Genomic DNA, 27,086 nt, shown 5'->3' with positions numbered 1-27,086 from the left:
TGTGTATGCTTACCCACAGTGGCTCAAAGAAAATGACAGGTATGGATCTGTACAGTTCTTTAAAGTTAGTAATTTTGTTCTGTAAAAGGTAAGCTGTGCTTAATGATTACCAGTTCTTCTGGTTCCATATCCTTTGTCATTAAATATTTGCCTTGGAATTAGAAAGATATTCTTGCTTTCCCTCCCATGCTTAGAAACAGGCTATGAACGGTAGCATGAATACTTTATGAAGCCACAGAAGAGACAAGAGTAGATGATTTCACATACCAGGTAAGCCAGTCATTGGAAAATAGTTTAAATGGTATGCCAGGAGTTTTCTACTTAGTTCTCTTACTGTTTTTTTTTTAAAAAAACTCTCACTCTGTCCCTTCCTCATTCTCAGAACTTACCTTCACCATTGAACAAGTTTAAATAGTTGAGACTACTCAGAATTGTAATAAACACAGGAATGTTATTTTAAGGAAAAACATAAAACCAAACAAACTTCCGTGATAATCTTATCGTTGCTGGGAGGGACTCTTAAACCACAGAGGACACACACCATGATCTAACAAAAATAACAGCCCTTCTGTGAAAGGGCCCTTTAAAATTGTGTCCTCTTTGGGTTTAAATGCTATGTTCTGATACAATTAAGTTTGCTTTATGTTTTTTTCCCCTAGAAGTTCGAATACTCTGTCATCCTGCTCAAATGATTAATGCTAATACTTGCAAAACTGTAAAAAGACATGCAGAGTTTCATTTCCTAAGGAAAAGAGACACTTTAATGGCACATTTTCCATAAACACATTGTGTGAATGAGATATAATTCACATTCATCCTGGAAATGCTCCAAAAACACACACGATGAGCACAGTCAGTGATCCTCACTGAAAATTACACACAATTTTAATGGTAAACAATTACAACTATGGCACTACAGTACTTGAGGATATCCTAAAGCACATTGGAATCAATTTTTCAAGGTGCTGATTACCTCATCAGTAAGACACAGACACATCAGTAATGAAACACTGGGGAAAATTTTGAACACCAAGTGTTATGCTTTCCACTGATTTAGCAAAATTCTTATAAATGGCCTCCTGCTTTTGAACCAAGTCCACTGTACCTGCCTCTCTGAAAGTTTTCAACTCTAAATCTCACACAGCTATTATTACCTAGGAGAGTCTCTTCTGACTATGCAGTGAGAAGAAGCTCTCTTTGTAAATGCTGTAGAGCTTTGCATATAATGCCATACTTAACAGCTCACTATACAACATTAAAGCAGAAGTGTTCTGAGAGCTGGACATTCTGCAGTTTTGTTTTACATAAATCATGTCTCCAGTTGTATATATGGCTAAACAATGACTAACAAAAAAGGACAACCTTCAATCAGACAAAATTGGGTGAAAAATATGCAAGTCTCTGAACTGTAGAGAGCAGTTGCTGCTTGCAGAGCAGTCACAAGCAAGACAAAATTCTTGCCAGTTAGTGTGTACTATGATCAGCAGTAAGTAGAAAGAAACATTTGGCTTAAATGAAATGAGATATCCCTCCCCTCCCACAAGCTAGTAGATAAATATAGGATATACAAGTAAGGTTAAAAATGTAATACTAGGCCAGGTGCAGTATATGTTACTGGTTCAGTGCTCAGTTATTTATTTTTTTTTTTTACTTTTTTTTTTTTGACACCACACTGAATAGAATACAGTGGATAAGCAAAGTTCTCCACCAGGAAGAGAAATACTTGTGTTGCCACAACAAACTGTTCATACTGTCCATCTGGGTTTGCAGTGGGAGAAAGTTAAATTAGGAAAGGATTTACGACGTACTTGTTCCAGCAAAGAGTAAGGCTGAGTCTGTATTATCTACCACTTGCTGCAAGAACAAGACTGACATGATTGCATTATGTTCCCATGGCCATATCTCAAATGGACCATGCTGGATACCGTTGCCCAAGACCTTAAATGTTACAGAGACAATATTACTAAAAGGAAATCCTGAAATGGGAAAATAAATCTGTCCCAAGAAATTAACAGAAGTAGAAGCTGCTTAAAATAAGTGAATGTTGCTGAAGATTACAAATCTTAAGTAAGTTCTTAAAACTACAGAAAGGCACATTTACATCACTAGTTTGCAAGAACACTGCATACACCTGACTCCTGCAAATTAAACTGTTTCTGGTCCAGAGCTAGTTGTACATTTTTAAGATTTGCATTCCCAGAACTAAGATGCTAAAGGAATCCAATCCAAGTAGCATGCAGACAAAATATAGATATAGATGGAATTGATTTAACTCCCCAGCTGTGAGCAGTAGGGCTGTGCTTCAGGTTAAAAATGTCATAAAAATTATTTTTTGTGTTCCGCACAAAAATGAAGTATGTCAAACGTCAACACCTAGCTCTTCTTGTTAGAACAGCAGCTCTGGCTGCACAAAACTGAGAAATGGTAGGTGACATGCTATCTACAATTTAAAACAGTGATTAGTTTTAGTTATTGTTCAACTTGAAAAAAAAAAAAGACATCCATATATATGTGTGTGGCCCTCAGTGTACCAAATAATAATCACAGTAAGTTTAGCTAGTGTACAGCTTACACACACACACTTAGCAATGTGGAACGTTTTCTGCAGCTTTTATATTAAGCCAACCTCTCTTTCTCTCTCTTTCCTGGTTCAACATGACTTGAAAAGGCCGTAAGACTCATTTAAAAAAAAAAAAAAATCTCCTGATTTCTGTTTATGCTTGTCAATGTACAGCTAGCAGGTAACCCACAGCAAGGAAAATGAAGTTCACCCAAGTGCACCATGAGCTGTATCAGTACAATTTATAGGGATTTTTATTTTTTTTTTAACTTCATACTATGCCTTTTAGAAGCAGTAACTAAAAAGAATACTCAGTATAATAAAGAATATTCAATATTTTACTTGTGTTCTTGTGTGGTTTCAGGCTAGTATATTCTTCTGTTATCGCAAATAAAAGGTGCAATTTGGCTGTGTGACTCTACATGAGGTTAAAAAACCCCACAACATTCTTACTAAGAAGCTTTTGCGATTGCAGGAGTGTCCGGTTACTTGCTAGGCACGTCAAGGGTAACTAGAAAGGGTGGAATGGGGGAAAGCACCAAAATGTAGCATGCCAAAGTTCAGATTCCTGGATTTTGCAATATAGGTTTTTCCTGCCCTTTTCTAAATTTCACTAGCAGAGAAGATCTGACCTCCACTATCTGGAACTGTGGCATAGCTGAAAATACCAATGTTTAAACAGATGTCTTTCTCTATTACATAATCAAGTCATAGAAATTGTATCATGTCTCCAGTGTGAATCTCAAAACTGAAAATAAAGATCCCACAGTGGGCTTATGAGTAAATACTGCAGCTACCAGAATCTGCTCCAGTCAAGAAGCGGTTTTGGGTCAATCTTCACTCCTCAGGCTATTCTGAGAAAGTATCTCCCTTTAGTTTGTTTTAGTTTTGATCTGATAAAAACAACTGCCATGCCAAGCATCTTGAACTCCATCAACTTCTTTTCAGTCTTAAATTAATTAAATTAATACAGGCATTAAAGTAGACAGGAGCTATATTAGTTAGACCTATGGCTGTTCCCATAACCCCCAAACTTAGGAGCTGTGATCCCAGTTTCCACATGCAAGGAGGGTTGGGGTCCCACTGCCAGGAAATCTCCAAGTTTTAAAGTAAAGTTCATGGTCAAATGTCAGGATTACTGTTTAAAACAGATATGTTTCTGGCAATTCACATCTGGTTTAAAAAAGAATAATAAATCTTAACACAATTTAGACGTATATATATTTTAAGATTTAAAAAAAAAAAATGAGGGGAGGGAGGGAAGAGCATATGCAAGGAATATTTGAATTAATCTGCAGTATAGATACAATTGAACCAACTGTTTATTTACAATGATTCCTGAAAGTCAGCAGCCCGAATACACACCGATATAGCAGCAATTACCTGGTCTATTTAATGATGCCACATCTCATCTCTTCTTCAGACAAAGAATGATTGTTCAGAGGTCACGGCTTAATTTCTTGCACGAGGGAAAATAGTACGTGCAAACAATTCCTTGATTTAAAGAGATTAAATCATATCTATATAACAGCTGTAAGAGCAGCTTGAAGTTGTATTGCTCTTTGTAATCAGAAGCACATTTCTCTTGCTTGTAAGGAGGACAGAAAGCTTCTCTGATGTAAATGTGCCTTTAGAAAGTGAGAACTGAAAACATTAATATAAAAAAGTCAAATAACTAAGTATTTCTTGAAACTATATATATAAAAATTGAGTTATCACAACTAAAGCAGCAAATCAAAATCTGCTGAGGTTTTCTGGTATAACTAAAAAAGTTAGTTTGTGTCCAAGTTCAGTAAGTCAAATGCTACCATTGACACAACAAAACTAAAACCCACAAGAGGAAATTGAAAAGTGCACAATGAAATTAATAGTCTTGGATCAAGTATTTACGGAAAAATGGAAATGTTTTGTCCGCTGGACTTGATAAGTGAGAATTAAAAGGAGGTATTAAAGTTTATCTGATCCAGATTTGGCTTGCCGTTCCACATAGAAGAGGATGTAGGCCTTCGCCTTTACCACAGTCTCCTCGTCGGTCAGCGTTACAGTACTGTCGTTGAAATGGAACCAACGACCTTCGTGAGCTGCATACGCGGTGTAATGTCCAGAGCCAACGCTGTCAGCAAGGCAGGGATGGGGGGAAAAGAAAAAGGACAATCAGAAGGAGACGGGCCACCTCCTTCTCTGATGCATTTTCTATTAGGCAATAATGGACTAAGAGACTTCAAGGAACCCAAGCAAGAAAGGAACTGACAGCCCTCTACGATAGTTGGTAAGATTTTTCTTGTCTTAATCAGTGGCACTTGAAGTTCTTTAAAGTAAAGTTTCATGTTAAGTAAAATAATCACTTACTTGCAGGGATAAGTTAAATTTATTTTATTTTTAATATGAGCTTCATAGCATCCCATTGTTATTAGGCAAGCAAGGCCTTTTGCAACACAGAACAACTTCCAGGTTTGTTAAGCCCATTATCTGTTGCTTAAATGTTAGCTATAGAAGTTGTACTGTGCTTTATTTTTATACATCTTACCTATTTTGGTCTAGAGAAACTCACGTAGTCTAAATTTAACCAAAAGGACACACAACAGAACAAATCTTTCAAGTATGTTTTAAACAGATCAAAGTTTTGGAGCCCTATGTATTGACTGTAACGTATCAGAACTATACACCCACCTATTTTCATACCCTGCCACCACCAATATAAGGCCTGCTTTCACTTATATGTTGTAACATGCTTTCAATGGTTCCAACCATCTAATTCTATTCTGTGACCTGCTCTCTTGCTGCCTGTACAGTTTTCCTAGGACTTCAAAGCGCCAGACAGATGCACTGTGGTGCTACAACGGCTGCATTTAGTAGTCAAATTGTTTAGACAGTCCAGCTCATACTCGTATCTGTAATACCTCCAGATTATATTCAGATATAAGTATGGTTTTGATTAATGGGATTTAGCTTCTTTAGAAAAGTTCTTTTATACCTTCACATCCAGAGAGTGATTTCCTATTAACTATACAATCAACAATTGTTTTTGTCACTACTACAGTTATTCTCAACAGATCCACCCATGGCTAAGTAATGGAAAACAAACAAACAAACAACCCCTATCCAGCAACTGTATTTCAAAATATGAAACTGTCCAGCTTTGTGGCATGCCTATTAGTATTCCCTTTGAATTATCACTCCTGTAGGTAGATGCAGAGTAATTGCTTCTCCTGTGCCAATCTTAAATCTACACTTGTTTCAAACACATACACTCTGTCATAAATGCACATGTGCCTTTCAAACTGAACAGAAGAGGAAACAAAATCTCTCTCCCTTGTAGTAAGAATTTCAAAATGAAGCATTAACTTCTGAAAGGCCCTTTTATCCGCCCTGTTGGTTTTAGCGTCTTCTATTCCTGAGGAACTAGAACAGTTTCATGTTGTCTGTCACTCCTATTCTCTACTCCCAAAGACTAACTGGAAATCACAGGAATTATTACGTCAATCTATCTGAAGTTACTTCAGCTTAGTTCCATATAAACTTGTGAATTTCTGCATATTTCCACTAGTAAAATACACAGATGTTCACTATGGGCAGAAAAACCTTAAATAAGTCAGCATGTACTTCAGTGGGAAGAATTTCTCTGCTCAGAAGCCGGCTAATTCCATGTACTCACCCTGAACCATGATGCACAACAACAGCTGCAAGGTCATAGAGGCAGCTTTCTGGGCCACTGTTTTCAGGCTGCGATTAAAAAGAAAAAACTCTTCAGTGATGCCTGCTTTAATTTGTAATGAAGACATACATGTGATGGAACAGATTTCTCTGGGAGGTATCCATGAGGCTCCATACCTCTAACAAGTAGCACTTCATGTCTAGGCCTCGTAAGGGAAACTCAACGTATGTATCAACCTTGTTTCTCAGATATGCTGTCCAGTGAAATCGTTTCAAGTGTAAGCATAGCACCTAAGGGATTAACAAAACAAAATGGATGCATTAGGGGAACAGGCTGAACTTAGTACTGCTAGATATCTGCTATAGCCTATGGGAGGGTTATGTGTAGGTCTAGTAACAGCTGAGCAGTTATTTCCAGTACCGCATTGCCATGCTGATACTTTTAATATTTATACAAACCTTTGGTAGTTTCTGAATCCAGAATTTTTTGGTGGACTTCTGTTTCTTTTTGCATTTATGACACATATACAGCTCTGTCTCATCAAGTTCTTCCAGGTCTGTAAAACTGCGAAGACAATCTAAAAACAAAGACCACATACACACAGAACTCTAATTCAAGATGATAGCAAATGATATTTCTAACATGAAATGCAACAAATTCAACAACCTAAAGAAGGTATGCATCTGTAGCAGTCCTTCTAGTTAATCTACAGTTGTGCAGTAAAAAGCTGCAGCTATGTGATGTATTAGGATGTTGCAACGTGCAATGTTTCTTGGTCCTTTAAACAAGTACAGCTATAAGCAGTTCCAGAGAAAAAAAATAATTCAAGAAATCTTCCTCTTGAAAACAATATTCCTTCCAACACTCAGCACAACTTTATTTTTCAAAAGAAATCATATGACTTTCTAAGAACGTTCAACTTTTTAAAAGAGATTTGATTTTAGGTACAAGATGAACCATGGTAAATTTTTTTTGTTTGTTTGTTTTTTAATATATTAGTATTTTGTGATTTGCAATGAGTGCAAATAAAATGCAATTTACAAATGTGTAAAAATTAACAGCCTTTAAAATAAGATCAGTAATAGCACCAGTGCCCAACTTCAGTTGGCTCCAAAAAAGGTGCCAACAGCACCAACTGCAGTATTTTATTTATGATGTTTAAAAAGCAAATGCACAAGAGACAACTGGCATGTTTTCAAACACGCTTGTAAGCACAGAGCCTTAGCAAATACCACTATGCACACTGCACAAAATGTTGGTTGGAAAGACTGGACTAGATTAGAACTATTCTAACCACAAAAAATGCACTCTGCTGGTGTTTTCCTTGGTATTTACTTAGCTGACCTGCAGACTTAAAGCACATCTCAGCCACAGTTCATTGCATTTGTACGTCAATACACAGTGACAGGTAAAAACCGTATGAAAAATTGTTTTAGCACCCTCTTCTACTGCAGCAGCTCATAAAAGCAGATAGCATGTAGCATCAAGTCATACCCTAGATAAAAGCCTGGCTCCTCTGCAATTAGCAAGTATATGCTCTGATTTCTGTTAATTATTTCATTATGCAGAGACTCTTACCTCGTAGTGTGCACATTGGTCCATTTTCTTGATTCTTAGTACGCTTGTTTCTGAACTGACTTGGAATATCTAGCGAAAGGTCTAGAAAAAACAATTAAAAAAATTAGGGCTGAATAAAACAAGGCCTAATCTTCCCAGGCTAAAATTTCAGTTCAGTCATATGCCATCTAAACCAATCAAGAGTCAAGATTTGTTTTTCTGACTTATGTCAACCACTTTTTTGATGACAAGAGGCACCTTACCTAGGAATGGGTCAAACTTTCTAGATTCAGTCCCGCATATTAAACAGTTCACTTCATTTTGAAGAATGCCTCCAAAAATTGCTGTGACCACAGTAGATGCTCCATTTCTAGAGAAACAACATTAGAGAGGTAAAGTCAGAATGTCTGGTCTGGGCTTTATATTCAATACCTCCTAGATGTTTACTGGTTACCACTCATTGCTACTAGGCAGTGCAGTTAGGTCCACGTGTAACAGACTGAATTAATTCACAGGGCTTTCATTCTTCCCAGAATTGCACAGTGCATTAATTCTGTAATACTTTTGCTTTATCTTGTACCAGTACGAATTGTGAACTTCATATTCCCTACACAGATGCTGAGAATTTTAATGCTGAAAGTATTCTGCTTGACTGCATTTTTTATAATATAGAGCCACTTCCTACATGGTACAGTATTTCAACGCTGTAATTAAGGCTGTTTCTGAACAGCAATTTTTAAAGAAAAATGCTTCCCTCTGAGGTAGGCCAAACATTTCAAATCTACACCCTACTTTGCTATGAGTAATTTTGACTTCTTTAAAGTATATTTCTGCACTTCTGCCATTTATTTGCTTCCAAAGACAGCTTTAACTTGCATTAAGATATACTAAGCAATATGTAGCGGCATCTTTATTCTCTATGCTTTCATTAGTCTCTCACTTAATCTTTTCATCAGATTATATAATGGCCATGTAGTCCAATGAGAACAAAACATTTTAAGTTACATTACACAACTTCTAAATTACATGCTAGTTTGTGCTTGCAGTTCTGACAATACAAGCTTGCAGAAACCCATGTTTCACGTATGCACTCTGCCTACATCTTTACAGTTAATCCAAACTCTGCTTGTTAAGCAGATGGAAATAGCTACCCAAAAATAAACAGGCGCTCACATGCATTCACAGCATCTTTATTACTTTACTGTAACCATTTCAGTTAACTTTATAACCTCATAACTTTAACTGTGTGTCAAGTGATCAAGAAATGTAGAGTGGGTCCAGGAAAATTTCCATAGTCAAACAGCAATTGCCCTGCTCATTCTAGAAGGTCTGCTGACAATTTAAACCTACAAGTACTTGGCATTTTTGCCTCTGTATTGTTCAGGCTATCTATTGCCCTAAGAAAAACAAGACTGAATAGAAGCAAGGTATATATAGGTACAAAATAGGAAGAAGTGTGTGGGTTTTTTTTCCTGAATGAAAAATGAATTAAAACGTGTTTACAATTTACTCTATTTGTTCATACCTATTAAAAATGCTAGTCTAAGAGCCATACTTGCTTTTCAAGGAAGCACATCCCATAGGATTATAATCCATTACTGTGCAGCTTTGTAATTTGCCCTCTTAGCATGCATGCTGAGGAAATGTTAAACAAGGACCCATGAACTTGAAATTTCAATCCACCACACCGACCTATACAAAGCATTGAGGTATTGAATTAATAAACAAGTAATTAATAAACAAGTCTTACATGCAACATTTGCTGCTTGCAGTCAGGCTAGAATTTTCTTGCAAAATTACTGAACGTGAAACACCATTAAAACCACCCTGGAGTTCCAGGTGTAGATGGTCCAAAAGGTAACGCATGAACTCATGAGCATCCTGCTGCTGATATCCCCTTAAGTGAAAAAAGAAACAACAAAATCAAACATGCGGGTTGCTTTATTGTCAGTACACGCTGATAAAGAACATGTCACGTGGAAGAATGTATATTTGTTTAATAACACAGAGCAGACTTTACAGCAATGTTTGTACCAAAATGTACCAAATGTATCAAGTTAGCCTCTGGAAAGATAAAGTGATATTTACACAAACTGCATGATTTTTTTGGTCCCTCACATTGCTATGCAGGTCTCTTCTTAAAGCCAGAGAAATGTTTAAGGTAAGTTTTATATCAGAAGAGCCCTTTTAAATGCAACAGAGAGCAGCGGAGACAAAATTTCCTCACGTATTCTTTAACTGTAGCTGCAATGTTAATTTACCTCAATAAATTTCATCTATGGTAGTAACATCCTACGTCTATATACATGCTAGCTAAAAATGCACAATGGTCACAGTAATTTCCCCTCACTTGTGCAAAAGCTTGCCTTCTTTTTTCTTCTTTATTTGCTACTGACTGTATTTGATTAGTACGTCTGTTTAGGTATTGTTAGTTACTGGATTCTGCCAGCACACTATGCATCCCTACTTTGAAACTCTTAAGTCTCAAAACTGGTTCATAGTGTTGATGTGTGACGTCAGAGTTACTGCACCATTTTCATTCAGTCACTGAGCCCACACGTCACTTTGGCAATTTGTTTGCTTGCCTGCTTGGACCACACCAGAATAGGGAATTTATTCTTAGTGTTTTTTTTCCACATGCATCTTTAAATGACAATACAAACTCTGAAGTGGTGAGGATGAAACAGAGGTTTCTTTCCTCCTCTCTTAACATGAGAGCTGTAGACATGCTTAGACTTGCACACCTTCCTTTGCCTAACCTACACACCACTTGCTGGGAAAGGAAGGCAGTGGTGGGAGATACAGAGCATCATTTGAGGATATGAATTTGCCAGGACAAGGTTCCGATCTCAGCTGTTAATGCTATCAGCAGCAGCACTGCTCAAAGAGTTTTTGTTGTTGTTGTGTTCTTTTTTTTTAAAGCCACTAACTTAATCAAAGGTAATGGAGAAACCATCAGGGTAAATACACCTTTAATGTTATTTAAGCTAAATCATGCATCAAACATAAAGAAAAAAGTATTTGTTTGCTGTAAGATGTATACTTATATGAAGGAGACGACATATATAGTTAAACAGTGAAAGCTTTGTGCAACACTGACGTAATTATGTGCAAGTTGTTGTAGGCCAAATTACAAAAATCCCCCAGTATGAGACCTGGCTTTTCTTCTTTTTCTTTTCCAATTATGTAAGTTGCCTTGTTATGCCTCCCTTACATATTGTTATCCTCCTTATTTCACCTAAGTATCAGCAATAACTGTCAGATAAGATATGTCTGGGAAGAAACAACGGAGAGATGTTCTGTGCTACTACACAGAGAAGGGATAATGTCCAAGAGAATCATGTCACAGCACTCAATGTATTACTGATATGTTTAGTGAGGAACGTAGGTGTATCCCAGGAAAGTATTGCTAGGAGGCAGCAAAATAAAAAGAAAGTAAAGACTTTTCATCTGTAGAATAACAGTAATGTTTTCATCCAAACTCCCACCTTTAAAAGCAATCACTGAGAAATTATATACAGCTTAAATTTTTAGAATTTACTTTGCTTCAGGTACCCTTCCAACATCAATTTCCTCATAGAAAAGCTCTAAAGCTTGATCTACAGCAAATAGCACATTTGATCTGCAGCAAATTTGATGAAATAACCTTTGGAATCATTACACATTACTGGTTGTGTTCCTGATGCATGTGTTTACATTTGATACAAGTTAATTCTAGGTGAAAGATTCTTTGAATTTGATAAAAAAAAAAAAAAAAGCTTAAGTACAGATGCAGATCTTTTAAAAAACATGATACAGACAAAGATCCGTCAGCTAGAAAGCGTAGTTTCTCTGAGTCAGCTTGTGCAATAAAACTGCTTTCCATCCACCTCACCAATTCAACTCAAGCCCACCTCTGTTACTCTTTTTTTCTACTGGTAACAAGATATAAAGAAACAGTTACTAAGAAAATAGAAGATACTATTTATATAGCAGCAAACAAGCAAAGTACAAATCTTGCAACTCAGCAAGAGGCCCAGAACTGTTCTGCCATGCAGCAGAATGAAAGCAACAGACTTAGTACAACAGTCAAAGAGCAGGACTTCCAAATTAGCATTAGAGCTCTGAGACACTTCAGCTGTGCTTGTAATACACAAGGCCAAACAACTAAGCAATATTCTCTACTGCCTACATACACATGAAACAGAGGGCCATGGAGCACCTCAGCAATAGTCTTTCCCTTTAACCTTCTGTAAGAAAGCATTTAACCTGAAAAAACAACAGCACTTGCAGTCCTGGAGGCAGGCACATAACTTTCAACAACTGAAACAACTTTCTAGGCTAAACATATTACACTGAGTTTCCAGACATATTTCCTCTCCCAGCCCCTGTCATTAGACTTCATAAGCACAGGCCCAAGTGGATGGTTCGCTGTTAACATGCTACTGACTCCAGCTGTCTTTCATGTGTCCATCCACCACTTCCACTCTCATAAGCAGCATACAAGGTAGAACTAGAGTTGCAGCATCATGAACTTTTACAAGGTACAATTAAGCACTGAACAAGTGTTCTCACTAGGTCATGTGGGATTGGGAATATACAGAGCAGAGCATCTGATGCTACTCTTCATGTGATTTAAGTTCTCTTATCAGTTAATCACGGATATGTTCCCAGCTAAATGGGAATAAAGGGAAAAAATAATAAAAATTAATTTAAAAAAACACTCTTTCTTTTAAAAACTGTGATAGAATCCACAGTGCTGAAAATTTGCTTGAGGAACTTAATGAACTCATTTCTTGCTTAGCCTAACAAGAATTATTGTGAAGACTGTAGTAGGGAAACTGGTCAAGGACAGATTAAGGATGATATTTTGGTCGCTGCTTGAAACTACTGGTATTAAACTTCCTTGATTCTCTTAAGCCAAGTGAAACATATTAGGCAGTGTGAAGAATAGAATAAAAATATTTTTTGTGATTTGGGTTGCTCAGATGTGTTCACAGCATCTTTTCAGCACTGCTGGAGATGTAACATAACAGTATCTTTACTACCTGAGACAATGGAGCAACTTACCTCATCACAATATATCCTAACAGGTTTCAGTGCTCCTTTGAAAGGTTCAGGGGCCAGGACAGGGAGACCTTGGAGAGGAATGATACTTCGATTTACTTGGATAACCTTTTCCCCTTTTGTCTTTTCTGTCAGCATGGGCACAAAATGCCTTCTAGTTACATATGATTTTTTTTATTATAGCCCTCATTTCATGTCCAACTGACGATGACTGTAGTACTTTGAGAGAATCAAGGAAGTTTTACAGAGTGTTCTCATTTAAACCTGTACATTTTGAATCTGACTACATCAATTTCTTATCGCAGCAAGCTTGTTCTTGGTTCTGTCAACACCATGCACTTGGACTAAGACTCTGAACCAAATGCAATTTGGCTTCCTTGTCATAAAGCACAATTTGTCTTTCTGAATTCTGCCTACCTGCAAGATTTTGTCTTCTTGATTCTTCTACCCCTCGGAGCACTGGTTCAAAGGTAAAACGACTACTGTTTTAGTATTAGAAATGTTTGACCTCTCTCCGATAATGCTACATGTAGCATATGGTCAAAGGACAGGGGGAAGAAAAGCACTGCTAGTAAACGCAAAACAGTAAATCAAAGTAAGGATCCTTTCCAAGGCATATCTGTGGGCATACAGGAAAGCTGCATAGAGTCCATACCCCAGACTCAGCACATTTTAGATTACAATGCCAGCAATGTAAGGTTACAATCAAGGATATTGTTTGTATTTCACATAACTTACCTAAAATTTGGCATGATTTTCCAGACAACATAAAATAAAGACTCCGGACTAAATGCAGTTTGGCTTCCTTGCCATAAAGCACAAAGTGTCTTTCTGAATTCTTCCACCAGTGAACTAGAAAGAATAAAAGGTAGTGATGAATATGGACTTGCATTATAACTCTACAGGTTTACTAGCTCCATGGTACAAATATCAGACATCACTTTGCATAAAATTGTAATGGCTGGGTATTACCCGTTCTAGTACTTCCCACTGTTTATGTCTTAAAATCCTACCCATAACAGACAGGTTTGGAAAATTACATTTCAAATGTTGAGGACTCACTTGGATACCTATTCACCTTTCACCATTATACTGTATACTCTGCTAATGTGGTCACTTTAAGGCTTGCTTAAACAGGTTACAGACTCTGAATGTCATATCCACACGGCCATATTTTAGCTGGAATTAAATAATGTAATATTTGGACTAGATATAATAAGCACTTCTTAAGCTTACTTTAAATGCAGTTACACTCTAGTGCTCTCAGGTTTTTTTGACTGCCTCTCCCTGCAGCACTAGGGCTACATGAGCACACTGCAAGTGACACAAGTTTCTTCTTGTACAGCAAACTATTCTATGAATGAGTCCCTCTAAGAATCACTTTTCTGTAACTCTTAACACTGAAAGCATATAGTGGTTCTACTGCTCAAGCATTTGCTGTTTCATGAAAGTTCAGTGCTAACAAGGAACACACAGCTTACACATTGTTATCTCCCTGGCTCCTGGTATGGTAAGTTCGCCTGCCTGCTGTCTTCCCATTCCTCAGCTCCACAGCAGGCAACTCTTTGAAGTAACAGCAGAACTGCTGAATGTTACTGGAGAAAAAGAAAAAATGAATGAAAACCTTAATGGGCAGAGAATAAAGAGATTATGTATTCTGGAGTCTGTTCTTCGAAATACATAAACAGAACTTCATGTGGTGATAAAATGATGGCAACCCAGAACAGGTTTTTTTTTTTTGTTTTGTTTTTTTTTGTTTTTTTAAAGTATTTTTATCCAAAATACAAGAAGTAATGTAGCAAATGCTTCTGTAAATGAATGGTGGGTCTATAAATATAATAATCATCCCAAATACCTGAAATAATTACATTTTGGCTCTGCTTTGACTAGGAGATATTGTGATAGACTGAGGCATCAGAAGGTATTCCATGAAACAACAGGCTGCAGCTGCTGAGGAGGTTAACTCAAGGTCCACTTCCACCTATCAATTCAAAGCTCTGCCACAGCAGTCCCAGTAGTGGAACACAAGCATGTGCTTTGACTCCTGCAAGGTCAACCATGACTGACAGAAAAGAAGATACCTGAGCGACTGCAGGATTGCGTTCATGAAACATGTATTCCCCAGGTTCCGAAGGCCTGTGGCACAAAGGGCAGTGGTGCTTCCCTGGAAGTGAGGATGGTTAAGTTAAAGATAGATGTATCACTGCTCCCCCACTTTCTTCACACAGAGCTGTTACTGTTAAGCAACATAAATTTTAACAATAATTAACTACACTTTGTGAAAAAAGCAGTTTCAATGCCAAAGTAATCACATGACCAGCCTTGCTGACTGAAGCTCCAACCTGACATGAAACCAATTTCTTACTCATTATCAAAAGAAAGCTATACAACCTTTTTTATTCCCCCCTTGAAAAAAAATTTTTCAACAGGACAGTACAGCTTTAATCACAGACATGTATTTTGAAGTATTTGTGTGCATTTATGGTAGTAAATATTCTCACTCCAGTAATGTTCAGTGAGAACTGGATGATAATTTCCCTGAAGTGTCTGAAAAATGAAGATGCCAATCCTTATCCATCTAGTTCTGTATCTAGTAAGTGTAGTGTGGCAGCCTGCAGGTTTTTAAGTCACCAGCACTGACCTGTTTGTCAGGGAGGTTTTTCAAAGACAGATCTTTTTAAAGACAGTTTATCTGGGAAAGATACAGTCAAGTTAGACTGTGCAAAGAATAAGCAACATGTTGAAGCGACAAAAAATATATACTATTTACAGTCTAGGAACTTCAACAGGTTAGAGCACTATTACACACAGATGAGCTTGTTTTTTGCCAAATGATATGAGGCCGGGAGCAGAAGCAAGAGAAATGTGGACAGTATTGGCATTTACTGTTTCTGCAATCCACAGTACTTAGAAACATTTCTTCAAGTTCATCACATCTTGGGATAGTCTTTATTGTTCTAACAGAATTTAAAACTAAACTATCTTTCAGTAGTTGTCTCAGAATGAACCTATAACTTGACATCAAAGACTGCATGCAAATTTAGGTTACCAAATATATGTATTCAAAGGGTTCCAATAAAACATTTTCCCTTCAGATTTACCACAAAAAAACATCCCTGGTGAACTAATGTCATCAGGGTATTTGTGAACACGTTATCAAAAAATGTTATTTACATAGGCAATTTAGGAATTTGGTAACTACTGCTTAAAGAGAGAACTATTTTCCAGTAAATGACAAAAACTAAGTACAAGTACCACTACATTGTCCTTAGCATATTCCCCTCTCATCCTTATCCAGGATGAGACAGCATAGCATTAATGCTATCTTTTCTACAGAACAATCCAATGTGCCAAGAATAGAAGGATCATCTGTTGCCACAGGCAATATTCAAGTATTAATAAAACGGAAAAAACAGCACTGTCTAAGAAGAATAAAAGCAGCATTAAGTTTATGCTTTTCTCATTGTCTTCTCAATATCTAGATGTTGCCTAGAATTTTCCCTCTCATTTTTAGTAGCATTGAGTTCTTCAGACAATGACACTATGAGTTTTCATAGCAGAAAAAGCAGAAAATCACTCTCTCTCCAAGATTTCAATCCTCTCAAGATTGGGACAGTACAAGAAATACACACAGCACATTCAAAGGACCCTACATCAATTGTAGGCAGTGCATTTTCAAAGTAACTAAACCCATAGACTTTACAAAGCAGCAATTGACTGCTTTGCTCTCACCCCCACCCTCTTATTTCCATTCATACTCCTCTCAAGAACGTCTCTCCTTCCCAGTCAGGCAATTCTTTCTCATAGCTGGAGACAGCCATTACTTCAGCTCTCCTGGACTACACTGCTTGTCCCCAGGACTGAGGAGAAATGGCCCTCCTCTGCCCTTCCTGATGGCCAGGGGTGAAGAGGAGGCAGATGCATACAGCTGAGTCACTGTCTTCCCCCTCTCCCTACTTGAAATCTGGGTGAAATGATGAGCATTACAAATTCCCTCACCTCAAACCACAGAAAACAGAGGCATTTGGGTCCCAACATTCTTTGACTGAAAGAAACTATGTAGCCTTTCTGCTAGGGCTGGACTGTGCTCTCCTGAGTGCTATTCTGCAGATGTGAAGTTAAAACATGAGGAAGATGAAATATGAGATTGAGTATAGTTTTCAGAATACTCCACAGCTGCTTTTGAAAACAAGTTTTACCAATTGCTTTTTAAAAGTGTTAAAGCTTATTGCTATTTCCTAATAACTATTCTCTTATTCCCTTCTAGAAAAGGAGTGCGCCCGCTTCTCTGCCTTCTTTCTACACTGTAAGAGGAACAACTCAAAAACAAATTGTTTGCTTAAAAAAAAAAAAACACACAAATCTTATTTCTAGCTCTGTTTCAATCCCAATGGGTACTATCTAATTCCAGTTTCCCTGATCTCACCAAACACAGCAAAGCTCAAAGTCAAGGCCAACAGAAATGCAGCGGAGTATCAAAAACTTTTGTGAGAAGGGGCTCTTCTAGGTGTGTGGTTAGGAGATGAGAAAGACGAAGTATATGCCAAGTAGGATTTGGGTAACAGACATGTATTTTTAAATCTAGTCCAACTATAAACCTCAAGAACTTTAGCAAAACTCACTGTACTGGATCTGTTATACTTACATTTACTTTTAATAACTTGCTGTTCATAGATGAGTTTTCCAATAGTTTTCTTTTCCTATGTCTGTCTGATGTAAAGGCTGAACTGTTGGAAAGCAATTAAAATATGTTACTTACTATAAAAACAAAATGTTGTATGAAATGGACAAGAGATGATCACTGCATTAGACATTAGGATGATTACATCTGCCATCAATTGTCATTAAGACAGCAGAGAGCTTCCTGATTGCAACACATGCTTTTCATAGTCTTAAAATAGACTGCATTTCTCTCGGAGTACAGGCACACATCCTATTTTCAACACTAATGTCTCAGTTAATTGCATTAAGTTATGCATGCTACAATGTGTGCCCTGAAGCACGGCCTTATTAGCATGCTATTCCTGATCTGAAACATACCCGATCTATTCCTCTAATCAAAGGAATGCTTATTGTAGCTTTCCATAAAATACTTGTATCAGAAGAGTCATCCTAAACCTTGAGAAAGACAACTTCAAAAAAGCAGGATGAAGTAAAGTTACCAAAGATTAAAGAAAGTATTTTAAGTGCTATCACTTACGCATTATAGCTGACTTCTCTTGGTTAAAAATACATCAGCTTATAACATTTCTGTAAGACTAATACAAAGTTACAAGGACAACAAGTTATTCTTTTCCACATCACTGGAAATTACTGGGCCCTCAAGTTCCAGACTTCTCACCAATCTAATAGCAAAATTTAACTTGTTCCAGCTTTCAGGCTTGGTTTTATTTTTATCATTACTTACAACAGAATCCTCCACAGTGCCATGTACCTTCAAAGGAGCTAGATCTCCCGGACACCTCCAAAATATTTGTGTGTATTTCTCATTATGCTTACATATCTTTACATCTTACTACATACCTGAGAAACCCATCAAAAGAAGAATGGAAAAGATTGAAAATGTTAATACTGTTTTCTGAGTAACTAACACACTTCCTCGGGAAGGATCCAGAACTTTCCAACCTCACAGCAATTTCTTAGCAGGAGTGGTATTTGAATTCTGGGAAGCACCATATTAACATGTACTTAGTATTATGGAAGATTTGCAAGCAAACTATGAAAAGACTATTTGCTATCTAGCACTGGCCACGGCATCTGCATCACAAAGATTATAGTATTTACTCTTCAGTGGAAGAGCGCCAGAAAAAGCCGCACGAAAAACATGTCTTTTCAGTACAATTTTAAGTTCACAAACATTTCTTAATCTTTCTGGTTGGAAACCAAACTGCAATTAACATGATAACTACTTCCACTTGCATTTCAGTTGCAATTTCTCTGCTCCAGAAACTTTTCCTGTTTTTGATAAAACTGTGATTCTGTTCTGAAAATTCTGTCCCTTTTCTAAGGAAAAGGACGCTAATTGTTGGTGATATACCAAGAAATTTATACACAGCTTATACAAGATTCAGAATATAAGAAACAAAACATACAAGATCAGCAAAAAAAACAAACAAAACAAAACAAAAAAAAACACACAACTCTTTGTTCTGCACCTCTGCTTCTCACTGATGAAAAAGCATTTTTAAACATGCACTCTATCACAATTATACAGGCACCAAAACATGTATATTAAATACATATATAGATATAAAACAGAAGTACCACTTACATGATGCAATAATGTAAGTTCACCCAAAGCAATCTGGGTATAAACACGCTACTTACTTTTCCAAGTTCTGTAGGTGCTCTCTGACCTTCTGTACCAGTCCCAGTTTGGTATCATTGACTACAAAATCATCACAGCGATAACTGCAAGAAAAACATTTATCAGAATGTACAAAGGAAGTACTCTAAAACATTCATGCAAACCTATGTGCTGGAAGCACTGAAGTGATTCAGTGGAAAACTATAAGGAGAAGAAGGAAGCACAACACCTACATACTGAGCTTGGTTCCCTCTGAAAATTGTCCTATAACAAGAGGGTGTAGAGGCAGTATTTCATTACATGTTTTGTCTTCTAGCTTGCTTCTTTGTTAGAAATCAGAAGTAATACCTACCACTCATCCCAGTGCAGAATTCCAATTCAATAAAAATTCAAACATGCTGTGTAACCAAAACCAGTACTAGCAGACAACCCATTGAAGATTTATCAAAAAATATGAATAAAGATCAGTAAAGAGAATACAACTTTTTATTTATGAATAGTATAAATCAATTTATTTGAATACTGTAAGACTATCACTAAAAACCGATAGGTTTCCTTTCAAGAGATGCCGAACAGATACCCAGGGGAAAAGCTTCAGCTACGGAAAAAGAACAGGGAAGACGAACAAAGAGATGACATGGCTTGTCCATGTCACACGAGGAGTCTGTGGCAACTCACAACCCATGCTCCAGCCAAAAATATGACTTAATTCTCTCACAGTTTTTATAAATACAGCAACACTTATAAAACTTGTTGTTTTGCATGTACAAATGTAACTGAGCTGAAAGAAGACAAACTGAGCCTCCACTACATAGAAATGAACGTAAAGTGAAGGCCAAATCAAAATGGCCTCTGAGCAGAAGTGACATTTTAAAGAACCAAGCCACAAGCATTTCTAACAAATGTGTTTTCATCACTGGCATACCAAGGATCTCAACTAAATACATAAAGTCTTTTTTTTTTTTTTTTTTTTTTTAAATATGTGTGTATGTGTGTATATATATATGTGTGTGTGTTCTGCATCAGTCTTTCTTCACTGTGATAGGGATGCTTTTAGTAACACAAGTTGTTGATGCAGCTAACTTGAGGAGCACATAGCCCAGCATTCCAACACCTAGTTCTGCAAAAACAGAATGTAGCAGCTCCAGAGCTGCTAGCTACACTGCTTACAACTAGGAGGCCAGAAAAAGGCCAGATTTCTTCTGTGCAAATCATACTTTCCACGTATATATAGAAAACATACACATATACATATAGAAAAAAAAAATCACCAAATTTCTTTGGAAAAAAAATATTTACAGATGCAGGCTGTAAGCAAAAACACCAAATTAATGTTAAAGGTAACATTCACAATTACTAAGTAAACAACAGTTAAGAAAAAGTTCACAGAAGTCAACTCTCTATGATTCTATGATGTTCTACAAAGACTTCAAGCTTCCCAAGAAGTAAGGATGGCAGGCGACTGAACTCTTTCTGGGAAGAAAATTAGCTTACGTTGGTTATGCTTAATATCACAACTTGAGCTATTTCTCTCATTTTCCTTTGGCAAAGGACTGACTCAAATATGAAATACATCCTCATCATCTCAGGTTACTTCTCTGCTGGAGCAGATTCACACTCTGCAAGTTAATGAAGCTATCTTAACTTCAGGCACAACTGGAATTTACAATATTCTTTGCTGCATACATGTAAATCTGTAATGTAGTTCAAAAGCAACAGTATTGTTGGTGTTAACTCAAACACTGAATTCTTCAAATGACTACAGAGTTAAAAAAGTGAAGTCCCTTTCCACTAAAAGGGGTCTGCAGGAACAGTCTGCTCAGGATCTCTGTTGATTTTTTCCTCTGAAAAGAGAAACTTAATACAGCTCTCCAAACACTGAACACAGCAGTTATAACCTTCAAGATCTTACATAAGAATCCATAAAATAGCCATTGCAAATAAAGGTGGTTTTTTTTGTTTTTTTTTAAAGCTCACCACAGATCCAGCTAGTAGGGGGGGGGGGGGAAGAAGTTTGTAAACTTACTTATTTTGCAGTCAAGTTTTACGCAGACTTGTTCAGCATTATCAGCTGTTTACATTTATAAACACGTAACAAAAGCAGATGTAAGCTCACTGAAAGCCTCTAAGCCTCCTTATTGCTACAAGTACAAAAGATGATTTAATATTTGCTCCTGTTCCCTAAATATCGTGTTAGCCCTGTGTTTAATCTGACCTCATGTAATAATTGCATCTTTACATAAAATTGCAAGTTAGCACTTTCCCTGAGATAGAAGAATAAAACTAAATATATCATTAAACATTCCTCCACCTTAGGGTACTTGCAGGAGTGGAAAAATAATTTTAAAATTCACTTAAAAATAAGACAAACCTCTTTTAATTCTTTTTAATGGGCAGGTTTTTAAAACACATACCTAATAGCACTGAGGATTCAGCACTACCAATAGAAATAAAACAGCCAATCTATTCTGGATAAACAAAGTCAACAGCATAGGAAGGAGTTTAGACTTTTTTTACACACCCTAAAGGTAAACTGCTGAGAGATTGCTTCCTATATGCAAAGCTGACTTTCAAAAGAGATGTTGAATTTGTGATCTTCAGGATTATCACAAATTAACAACACATCTTTTGGCATTCAGTAGTTCTACAATATGCTTGTAAGGGTGAACGTACAGAACAAATTCTATCCTTTGGGGAGGGTCCCTTATATGTATTAGCACAGTATTTTCTTCTCTATACACTGTCTATTTTTAGCACCTCTGCTAACTCCAAGGCCTGGTCTTTTCTGGCCACCTTTGCTGCTTAAAAGGCAGCAAGCCAGTGAATGTATGCATTGCTCTGGGGAACACTTATGCACAATGTTGTCGGTTTCAGCAGGTCACAGAACTTCACAGTATGTTTGAAAAGCCTGATTAGAGGAATCATAGGACAAGAATAATATTTAAAAAAAATATCTGGTTCCTTAGTTGTGTTAACACCTGATATGATTAAATTAAGAGCTCAAGTTTTACTGTCATCATAATTGTCATTTACCTTCTTTAATTTTCACTGACTACAGAATACAAAATTACAGTTTAAGTAATCTCATTTTCTGTCACTCGTGCTAGCACAGTAAGTCTTTTTTTTAAAAAAAAAAAAAACAGAACCATTACAAAAAGAGTAAACAAAAAGAAAATTTTAAAGACTGTGGCACTTAGATATTTTTACATCAGCTCTTGGGGGGAGAACATTAATGACAGGGAGGCTAATAGGTCTGAAATCTGACCTACAAATTGTGTCTGGGATTAAATGAACATGGGAAACATATTATGCAAATACATAAACAGGGCAGCCTTCCTCTTTCTGTGCTAACCAACTGTCTGTTCACTAGGCACAGAGAAAACAAATTTACAAGAGTCCTCCTTCAGTAAATATATTTCTGAAAGCAGGTTTTCTTACACCTATCACTTTACTCGTGTACACAGAATACCAGCAGCTAGAACAGCAGAAGAAAGCATCATACAATAGCCTCAAGAGAATAAAGACCTGTACTCCTTGTAAGCTCTTCGTGCTTAGTAATTTAGAACTAAGTGAAAGGCTGGTTACCAGCCAAACAATGCAATTCAAGTCTTCCTCAGTCTCAAACGTGACCAAAGAATCAAGAAAAGCATCCTTTTCTCATAATAAATTAAAGATTAATGCTTTCTCAATTTTTCTACTGTGAAGATTTAAAAGGCAAATAGGAGGATATAGAAGAAAGATCAAAACCCTCTGGAAAGCAAATCCTTATTTTGCCCAGTACTTGCTGATCCCTCAAGCATGTCTGTGTTTCTCAAAACCTAACAAAATTCATAAATGCAATAAAAACCTCACCTCATATTAAAAATAAAAAATAATTCCTATCATTTGGGAATTGACATGTTTTCCTTTCAAAGCCATGTTGAAAGCCTGTGATCATGTACAAGAAAATATACATGCTTAGACTTCCACACTGAAATGCAATTACAGAAGACCGCTTTGCTTTCGGTTTATAATGAGAATGCACATGAGCTAGATACAAAACTCAATAAACCATGTTTGAACAGTCACATGGCGTTTTCTCCCTTTGGACTGACAATGATAGCTAATACAAACCCTAGACTGCGCTCTCATGACTGCCAGAGAAACAGGTGGCATTAAATTAAAAGCCTTCTTATTCTAACAGAGCCCATACAGACCTGCTTTCTGCTACTATCACAAGAGCAAATTAGAATCCATAGGATAAAAACAGAACAAGAGTTTTCTACTCAGATTTGTGTTTTAAACAAATCTCTGCATCTAAAAATATAAAAGCAGTGCAATGAAGTATCACCATTATTTTTACACTAGAAGCAAAATTTAATTAAGTCTTAAGATTGTGTTTCCTTGACTTTCAAATTACTGAGGTTACCCATATTACTTTGTATAAAATGCTGATCTTAAAATAAAAGTTGTCTTGAAAGCAACATCATTGCATAAACATACCACTGTCTACTGGATTCACATCTGCATTGAAAAAAACTAACAAACAGCATTTGAAAATTCAATCTCCACAGTAGCTAGTTATGACTGGAATTCACCCAACCATTTACTTCAACTGGCGGGCATTATTTGATAGCAACTGTTACAGGACTGACTGAAATAAAGGGGCAGAAATTGGTCTAAACGTTCTTTGCTTCATCTTTTTACGTCTAAGCTTATTTCCACTGAAAAATAAAATAATATAAAAAAATTGGGTGTAATATCAAATCCGGGTATCTTTTTCTACCAGGTGGAAGAAACTGAAATGTCCTAATGAAAGCAAAGATGTACTGTTTTTGAAACTTGCTCAGCTTTCCATTAGTACAGGAGATTTGTAATTTGCTAGTGTAACAGGAACTGCCCAAGGCAAAGCTCTTTACAATTAGTTCCAGTTCAGCCAGAGATGACTCAGGCTTCTACTTTGATTACAGCAGAAAAAGACATCATATGCTAAACCACTTCTGTCCTACTACAAATATGCTGTGAAACACCAATGAGCTTCCTACGTGTATGCCTACTTAGTCCTCACAAATGTATTTTATTTCAGTAACAAATCTCATAGTCCTCAGTTTGAGTATTATTATTTGTAATGCCCATATTGGGTTTGAGATGAGGTCAGCAGAGAGCTCTGACACATTAGTGTAACTCGTCAAGCCTCAGCAAGTTTTAGCAGACTGGGCATAAGTACTATTTGTCACTGTAAATGGAGATATAATCAAGATTTCAAAAACCCCTCTAAAATTCCTGCATACATTATTACCTCCAACGTGACTAAAAGATTATATTTAAAAAACAAAAGCCACAACATAACAACATAGAACTTGAGTTGTTAATAGCATTAACTGGGAAACTGGAATTTCCCACAGCTGTTCCAATGCTGGTAACACATACATATGTTATTACTTAGAAAAAAAATGTTTTCATACAGGAGCAGGCAAAATTGGTGGTCATTTAAATAAAATGTAAGTAGAAGCAAAATCCCCATACATCATAAAGTTACTCCCACATTCTCTTAATACTCTTACTTTCTTCTGTACAGCTTTTGTCATTGCTACACACGCCGTTTGAATAACTTCTGAGTTGTTGCAAGTAAAATTTCTTCAGGTGAGATAAGTACAATTTTAATTGCAAGGGATAAAAATATTTGTTACAGAAGTATTCCTCATAAAATTGGATACCCAAACTGCAGCTAATAGATTGTTCCCCAGTAAAGTACACAAAGACGTGATTTTTTTAAACAAAATAACACTCATCAATGGAACTGCATATTACATAATTTTACAGGACCATAGGACCATAACACTGATTTCCCTAAGATTTGCACTGTCTAAAACCTGCTCTGCCATACCCCACAAGTACTGACATACTTGAAAATCCATAAAGATAATAGGAAAAGGAGAAGCAGCTGTCAACAGTTTTGCTCAGAGGTGAAGAGGATGGGAAGATGCTGAATACACAAAAGCATTCCTTTCAAAAGGCTTCCAGTCTTTGCTCTCTGGATGGTAGAGAACCTGATATTACCAGTATAACTATTAAACCTCCACGAACAGTGCTCTTTTCTTTCTCTACGAAACTGATAGCATTTATCAACCCAGGCCATTCTTCTGTTAAAAGAATCACTTCTGTGATTCTGCTATTTAATCTTGAGAAAGAAGTTGATGCTGCTTCCAAACAAGATCCATCGCTCTCCCAAACTCAAACAGGTTATACCAATCATCAACAGAAACAGGCCTTTCTTTCAGAGTAAAGAAAGGAAACATTGGGGAAAAAATAATAATAAACAAACAAACCAAAAAACACACACATTTACACATCTCAAATTGACATCTGAGGAAGGATCTATAGTAAATTACTTTTTGATATTCTGACTAAAGGACCTATGAAAGGCTAACCAGCTTGCAGAAAGGAGTAAGTACAACTGAACAGTAGTCTTTGCAATGGAACGATAGGTTCTCAACATTCTCCAAAGCAAACTCTAATCTATGTATATTTATATCAAAAAGTTTGCGCTTAGCCATTTAAAATGGAGTGTAGCTGCAATCCATGCTACAATACACATGCAAAAGCAGAGTTATTTCATAATGGATTGTAAGCAGCCAAGAGATTTAGTGCTTAAAAGTGTGTAATATAATGCTTCACAGGCGTTTACAGTTTGTACCCTCCAGTATGCAAAAAGTTGTCAACTTACAGTGCTGAAATCCTTACCAGTATGTACTGTAACTACTGCAATCCATACACACAGTATGCTGAACTTTCTCTTGTTTTTCTGTTTTCTTATGGTTGGTCATAGGAATCTGTGCATCTTCATAATGCTTTTTTGCATGGCCATTCACATATCTAAAATAAATGTAAAACAGAAAAAAAGTCTTACACTCGTATACAGGTACTTAACCAACACTCAATGAAAAAAGGACAACAAACAAGCAAGTACACATTAACCTAATACATATCCAGTATCACACAAAAATGAAAATTGGCAATTTACCTATGTAAAAATGTTGTCTAAATTTTTCAAGTTTTTAACCCTTTACTCTCCCACTTTGTCCAAATTAATTTTTCCATTTTCTTCATAGAAACCAAAAACTGGCATTCTTGTATCACAGCCCGGTATCTGGGCCTTGACCAGACTGATAGACCTTCATGACTAAGAAAAACATTAGCTCCCATTTTCCAAACCTGTTACATGGTTAGTTCTCCACGCTGTTTTCCCATATACTTTTCTTACAGGTCTACTTTGTTTTTCTTCCCAGCACTATTCATTTTTGTGATTACTTTAACAGTATGCTAGCTCCCATATGAAAGCACATTCATTTTAAGCCCTCCCATTCTGGGACAATGATTTAATATTACAGCATTCTACGCTTCATGAAGTTCATAAATTTGAAACACTCTAGGGCGTGGGGTCACATAACTGGAAAAGAAATTAAAATCCTACAGCTCTTTTGCTGATACAGTGAGTATTTTCACACTTGAAATTTAAGGCATATCTAGAAATGTAAGCATCTTTGATTAAAAAAAGTGTCATTACAAATGTAAGAGCTCTAAATATCAACTGAAATGTCATTAACCCTTAGAAGTGATCGGCTCAGGTGACTTTTAGTTGTGTGTTCCCTCCCCCCTCCCCTCCCTTACTTCTTGTCTGTTGAAATCAGCAATGCTAACTACTAGGAACTCTGCATGTGCTCCACATGAAGGTCTCCCTATTCCACACTTGTTCTCACATGCAAGTATAGACAATTCTGCTAACGTGCTGTGCTAGTTACAGCAATGAAGCCATGTGGCTACAGACACTACTGTGCTGGCAGAATCCAAACTAGACAGTCATGCCTACAGGAGCTGCCTTTCTGCCTAACAGTGTAAAGGACAGGTTTGTAAAGCTAATTCCACCAGAAATGCTCTGGTACTGTAACATGGTTGGTAACGTTCCCAGTGGCTCTAACCTG

General features: G+C 36.8%; 1 protein-coding gene across 2 annotated transcripts in view; it reads right to left on the bottom strand.

The window, feature by feature from the left end:
* Nucleotides 1-660: 660 nt before the first annotated feature.
* The window catches only part of USP3 (ubiquitin specific peptidase 3), a 44,182-nt gene continuing 17,756 nt past the window's right edge, over nucleotides 661-27,086 (bottom strand). The window contains exons 3-15 of one of the 2 annotated variants that reach the window (XM_084293082.1): nucleotides 25,849-25,980; nucleotides 19,146-19,229; nucleotides 17,464-17,545; nucleotides 14,900-14,982; nucleotides 14,300-14,413; nucleotides 13,557-13,670; nucleotides 9,523-9,669; nucleotides 8,036-8,142; nucleotides 7,794-7,874; nucleotides 6,674-6,792; nucleotides 6,392-6,505; nucleotides 6,216-6,283; nucleotides 661-4,673 (exon numbers count right to left, since the gene is read on the bottom strand). In XM_084293082.1, coding sequence (XP_084149208.1) covers nucleotides 4,508-4,673; nucleotides 6,216-6,283; nucleotides 6,392-6,505; nucleotides 6,674-6,792; nucleotides 7,794-7,874; nucleotides 8,036-8,142; nucleotides 9,523-9,669; nucleotides 13,557-13,670; nucleotides 14,300-14,413; nucleotides 14,900-14,982; nucleotides 17,464-17,545; nucleotides 19,146-19,229; nucleotides 25,849-25,980 — 1,411 coding nt within the window. In that variant the 3' untranslated portion in view covers nucleotides 661-4,507. The remainder of the gene's footprint in view (nucleotides 4,674-6,215; nucleotides 6,284-6,391; nucleotides 6,506-6,673; nucleotides 6,793-7,793; nucleotides 7,875-8,035; nucleotides 8,143-9,522; nucleotides 9,670-13,556; nucleotides 13,671-14,299; nucleotides 14,414-14,899; nucleotides 14,983-17,463; nucleotides 17,546-19,145; nucleotides 19,230-25,848; nucleotides 25,981-27,086) is intronic. The other variant, XM_084293083.1, reaches the window with a different exon arrangement.

This window comes from Netta rufina (assembly GCF_964035555.1).
Source record: "Netta rufina genome assembly, chromosome: 11".
In the NCBI taxonomy this organism is placed as follows: Eukaryota; Metazoa; Chordata; class Aves; order Anseriformes; family Anatidae; genus Netta; species Netta rufina.
Note: the sequence above shows the minus strand (reverse complement) of the source record. Positions and strands in the feature narration are given on the sequence as shown.